The 5,944-nt window shown below is 45.9% G+C and overlaps 1 protein-coding gene across 1 annotated transcript; it reads right to left on the minus strand.

Moving 5' to 3' along the window:
• Window positions 1-311: 311 nt before the first annotated feature.
• Window positions 312-5,676, minus strand: LOC135525075 (uncharacterized protein DDB_G0271670-like; the record flags this gene model as incomplete). Its single annotated transcript, XM_064952832.1, has 4 exons — window positions 312-560; window positions 828-869; window positions 2,334-2,468; window positions 4,927-5,676. Coding segments are annotated over 4 exons (1,176 nt in total), but the record flags the coding sequence as incomplete, so codon positions are not given.
• Window positions 5,677-5,944: the final 268 nt, after the last annotated feature.

The raw sequence follows: 5,944 nt of genomic DNA on the forward strand, positions 1-5,944 counted from the left end.
TGGCAGCAGAGAACTGGAAGGAAAGGCGGCCACCTCAAAGGTGTTGGCTTTGGGTATGAACAGTGAGACATACCTGCTGGAGCGCATGCTACGGGTGGGTGTTGTTATCATGACCAGTGAGCTGAGATAAGGCGGAGCTTTACCTAGCATAGACGTATAGATGACCTGGAGCCAGTGGGTCTGGCGACGAATATGTAGTGAGGGCCAGCCGACTAGAGCATACAGTTCGCAGTGGTGGGTGGTATAAGGCGCTTTGGTAAAATAAATGGATGGCACTGTGATGGGCATTTTGGATGTAGTCTGACAGGTGCTCAGCTCTTCTGGTGGAGGCAACCGGGGCTCCCGGGAAGGGGCTGCGGCGCTGCTAACTGCCTAGTTAATGAGGGACGGTGGGGCGCCAACAGCATGTCCAACACCGAGTCATGGCGCTCAGCCAATGTTTGGACCCCCTCCATCAGCCCACGAAGCAATTCCTCGTGACTGCCAATGGAGGCTCCTTGGGATGAGATGGCGTTGCACAGCTGGCCCGGGTCTGCTGGGTCAGTCATGGCCAGTTCATACTATCAGGAATGAAGGTAAGACCCAGAAGAAGACCACATTGAATAAACAATAGTTTAATATTCCAACAGGCGCAGGAGATAGACAGGTCAAGGCAGGCAGGGGTCAGGGTATGGCAGAGGTCGGTAATCCAGAGGGGGCAAAGGTACAGGTCGGCAGGCAGACTCAGGGTCAGGGGCAGGCAGAGTGGTCAGGCAGGCGGGCTCGGAGTCAGGACAGGCAAGGGTCAAAACCAGGAGGGCTAGAAAAAAATTGACTTTAAAAAGAACCTGAGACACAAAACGCTGGTTGACTCGTACAAACAAGACGAACTGGAAAAAGACAAACAGAGAACACAGGTATAGATACACCGGGGATAATGGGGAAGATGAGCGACACTTGGTGGGGGGTGGAGACAATCATAAAGACAGGTGAAACAGATCAGTGAATGAATGAATACTTTCTGAAGGTACTTTAATTAATTTATAAGCCCAAAAAATGGATGTAGCAACTAAGGATTCCATCTTTAAATGGGAAGCTTCAGCGATTTTACATATTTATATATTTGTGCCCTTATTTTGGATGTAGTCAAGGAGTTCTCAATCAAGGCTGATAACGTACGGTAAGGAAACAAATATCTAAATATGTGAAACTACAAATGATCTATTATCTAGCTCCTACTGAACTATCATTTTAACAGGGTCCATGTAGTAACTATTGATAGCAACCTTTGATAAGCAGTTGGAACATGTTGTGCAAATTGGGAAAATGTCAACTTTTTGTTGTTGTTGCACACCTGCTTTGGTATGACCTCATCTCGATAGCAACCTGCCTGTGTTTTGTATTTAAGGTGATGTAGACTGCTATTAATACCTCAGCTCCCGCTGGCGGCTAGCCTGATGCTACGCTCACCTGTGGTCGGGAACAGGATCCAGTGGGAATCAGACAGGGTTCGGAAATAGGGTTGAGGTTAGTTGAGTGGTGATGCAAAACAACAGCATGTTGGAAAAGAAGGAGGTTACGGGGGTTAGTTGGGAAGTTTGTTTGGCATTCTGAAGAACCACTGACATGGAACTTTAGTGACCCATGAAATGACGAAAGTACTTGTTTTGTAAAGTTTCTGACCAGGTTTTAGTACTGGAACCCTAGCACTACCAGTAATTAGGTTTTTGCTAATGTTTCACCCATGAAGCAAATATTATTTTTTTAAGTCCAATCTCTCTGAGTCATTGACATATTCATGCACAAGTATAAAGACACACAATTCTACCCAAACAAAAAATGTTCCTCCTAGGTCATCTTAATTTGTGAAACTGTTTGAAAAAAATCTTTCAATATTGCTAAAATGCTTTAGCACAAAATGCTAAAATGCTTTAGCACAATGTAATAATAACTCTGTTGTTGATGTTATTGTTAAAAGGGCTCGTCTCGTTAACCAGCCATGTTTATCACAAAATAACCTCCCTCTGTCTTCCAGGATTGAGATCCTGAGAAGCCTTTCTTACTTGTCAATTGAATGTTCCTGAAAGTAATTGGAGAAGAAGAATTCTTGTCAGAAAACATGATTGAGTAATTTAGTCATTTTGAGGTATTCAATGTGCTGGCAATTGTATTGTCCATGTCCTTGAGTTTCAGAAAGGTGCCTTGAAAAAAATATATTACTTCGACATAAATTATTCATCCATTTTTAATTTGGAGAGTAAATAGCCTGCTCGGCTTCTGCGCCTCATGTAACCAAACAAATGCTGACATTAACATCAGTGCCAATGGCGATTCTCATGCAAAATGGGGAGTACCTCTTTCAGCTCCTTGTGCATGAGGGATGGAAGACTCTTTTTCAGCTCCAGGTAGGTTGCCACTGGAGTCCTTTTCCACCCCTCCATGATGACATCACTGAGCTGGTGGATGTTAGAGACCTTGCACTCCTCCACCTTCCATTTGAGGATGCCCCACAGATGCTCAATAGGGTTTAGGTCTGGAGACATGCTTGGCCAGTCCATCACCTTTACCCTCAGCTTCTTTAGCACGGCAGTGGTCGTCTTGGAGGTGTGTTTGGGGTCGTTATCATGTTGGAATACTGCCCTGCGGCCCAGTCTCCGAAGGGAGGGGATCATGCTCTGATTCAGTATGTCACAGTACATGTTGGCATTCATGGTTCCCTCAATGAACTGTAGCTCCCCAGTGCCGGCAGCACTCATGCAGCCCCAGACCATGACACTCCCACCACCATGCTTGACTGTAGGCAAGACCCACTTGTCTTTGTACTCCTCACCTGGTTGCCGCCACACACGCTTGACACCATCTGAACCAAATAAGTTTATCTTGGTCTCATCAGACCACAGGACATGGTTCCAGTAATCCATGTCCTTAGTCTGTTTTTCTTCAGCAAATTGTTTGCGGGCTTTCTTGTGCATCATCTTTAGAAGAGGCTTCCTTCTGGGATGACAGCCATGCAGAACAATTTGATGCAGTGTACGGCGTATGGTCTGAGCACTGACAGGCTGACCCCCCACCCCTTCAACCTCTGCAGCAATGCTGGCAGCACTCATACGTCTATTTCCCAAAGACAACCTCTGGATATGACGCTGAGCACGTGCACTCAACTTCTTTGGTCGACCATGGCGAGGCCTGTTCTGAGTGGAACCTGTCCAGTTAAACCGCTGTATGGTCTTGGCCACCATGCTGCAGCTCAGTTTCAGGGTCTTGGCAATCTTCTTATAGCCCAGGCCATCTTTATGTAGAGCAACAATTATTTTCTTCAGATCCTCAGAGAGTTCTTTGCCATGAGGTGCCATGTTGAACTTCCAGTGACCAGTCAGTATGAGGGAGTGTGAGAGCAATGACATCAAATTTAACACACCTGCTCCCCATTCACACCTGAGACCTTGTATAACACTAACGAGTCACATGACACTGGGGAGGGAAAATGGCTAATTGGGCCCAATTTGGATATTTTCACTTAGGGGTGTACTCACTTTTGTTGCCAGCGGTTTAGACATTAATGGCTGTGTGTTGAGTTGTTTTGAGGGGACAGCCAATCTACACTGGTATACATGCTGTACACTCACTACTTGACATTGTAGCAAAGTGTAATTTCTTCAGTGTTGTCACATGAAAAGATATACTCAAATATTTACAAAAATGTGAGGGGCGTACTCATTTTTATGATATACTGTACTTGAATGTGTAGTGACAGCATTTGTTGCTGGCATGTCATCCATAAGTTTGCTAATCCTGTCAATGAAAAAAATCATTAAAGTAGTTGTCAACGTCAGTGGATTTTGTGATGAATAAGCAATCTGATTCAATGAATTATGAGCTGAGTTTACCTTTTTGCCCAACATTTTGTTTAAAAAGGTTCTCCAAAGCTTTTTACTGTCATTATTTTCCCATTTATCTTTGTTTCATAGTGTGGTTTCTTTTTTAAATTCAATTTAGTCACATGATTTCTCAATTTGCAGTACATTTGCCGAGCGGTTGTACAGCCAGAACTATTTTCCATTTATTTTGCCTCATCCTTCTCAACCATACAATATTCCAATTCCTCATCAATCCATATGGACGAGGGCTGGGAGGTGACCTGGCTCTTTCCTGCCAGGTCACCAGTGATACAAGTCAGTATTTGACATCCATCCATGTCCGAGGACGTCGGGAGATGGTGTGGAAACACGCCACTTGGGGTAACAGTGAGCGCTATTATCTCCAAGTAGGTTTTGGTTTTGCTAGAATATTGTGTGTGGGGATGGTGGATGGGCGTAAGCATCTCCCTCTGGTGCCAAAGGTTGCATGTTAAAATCCAGCGATAGAAAGTTGTTTGAACTATTTCTAAATTTGACATTTGAGTAACGTGGATGAACGTCTAATTCTGACATGAGACTGTGAGAGCTTGTTGCTCTTTCAGCTCCCTGTGGATAAGAACTGATGCCTAATTACAGGCAAGGGGTCTCAATAGCATCTTAATTAGGGGTGACGCCCAGCACAGAAAGGGACTGTTGGTTCTAAAACATGTGGAGAGTTTTATGGCAACGACGTTCCTATCCATTACTCCTCCTCAGCCCACGATGTGAGTGGGGCTACAATAGAGCCTTGGGATATTTAAGTAGGTCCTGGGAGGAACGTCCCCTTGTCTATTCTCTGATCTCCCCAATGGGAGGAAGTGAGGCGTACAAATGGCAAAATCACAGGGGGGCTGGTGAGCATAAAGAAGCCGTCTGGTTAATCACTGACCCTAACTACAGGATGTCGTAATCTATTCAGTGACCCCCTTGGGCGGAGAGGAGAGTTTAATCAGTGTTGGGGCCTGTTGGAGTGGAAGGGGTTGAAGTGGACATGAGAAGTTATAGGGGTGTTACTTGACTAATCATGGATAGATATGGAAGGAAAACACACTGCTTGGAGGTGTATGAGGAGGAGGATGAGAAGGAGGAATAGAAAGAGGAGGAGGAAGAGGAAGAGGAAGAAGAGGAGGAGGGGTAGTAGAAAGAGAAGTAGAAGGATGTGGTGGAGGAGGAGTATGGAGGAGGAGTATGATGATGAGGAGGAGGAGTAGGAGGAGGAGGAGTAAAAGGAGGAGGAGGAGTAAAAGGAGGAGGAGAATGATGAGGAGGAGGAGGAGGAGTAAAAGGAGGAGGAGGAGGAGGAGTAAAAGGAGGAGGAGGAGGAGGAGGAGGAGTATGAAGAGGAGGAGTAAAAGGAGGAGGAGGAGGAGTATGATGATGAGGAGTAAAAGGAGGAGGAGGAGGAGTATGATGAGGAGGAGTAAAAGGAGGAGGAGGAGGAGTATGAAGAGGAGGAGTAAAAGGAGGAGGATAATGATGATGAGGAGGAGGAGGAGTAAAAGGAGGAGGAGGAGGAGGAGTAAAAGGAGGAGGAGTATGATGATGAGGAGTAAAAGGAGGAGGAGGAGGAGGAGTATGATGAGGAGGAGTAAAAGGAGGAGGAGGAGGAGGAGTATGATGAGGAGGAGTAAAAGGAGGAGGAGGAGGAGGAGTATGAAGAGGAGGAGTAAAAGGAGGAGGAGGAGGAGTATGATGAGGAGGAGTAGAAGGAGTAGTATGAGGAGGAGGAGGAGTAAAAGGAGGAGGAGAATGATGATGAGGAGGAGGAGGAGGAGTAAAAGGAGGAGGAGGAGTATGAAGAGGAGGAGTAAAAGGAGGAGGAGTATGATGAGGAGGAGTAAAAGGAGGAGGAGGAGGAGGAGTATGAAGAGGAGGAGTAAAAGGAGGAGGAGGAGGAGGAGTATGAAGAGGAGGAGTAAAAGGAGGTGGAGGAGGAGGGGGAGGAGTAAAAGGAGGAGGAGGAGGAGTATGAAGAGGTGGAGTAAAAGGAGGAGGAGGAGGAGGAGTAAGAGGAGGAGTAAAAGGAGGAGGAGGAGGAGTATGATGAGGAGTAAAAGGAGGAGAAGGAG

This window comes from Oncorhynchus masou, chromosome 31, assembly GCF_036934945.1.
Source record: "Oncorhynchus masou masou isolate Uvic2021 chromosome 31, UVic_Omas_1.1, whole genome shotgun sequence".
NCBI classification, from domain to species: domain Eukaryota; kingdom Metazoa; phylum Chordata; class Actinopteri; order Salmoniformes; family Salmonidae; genus Oncorhynchus; species Oncorhynchus masou.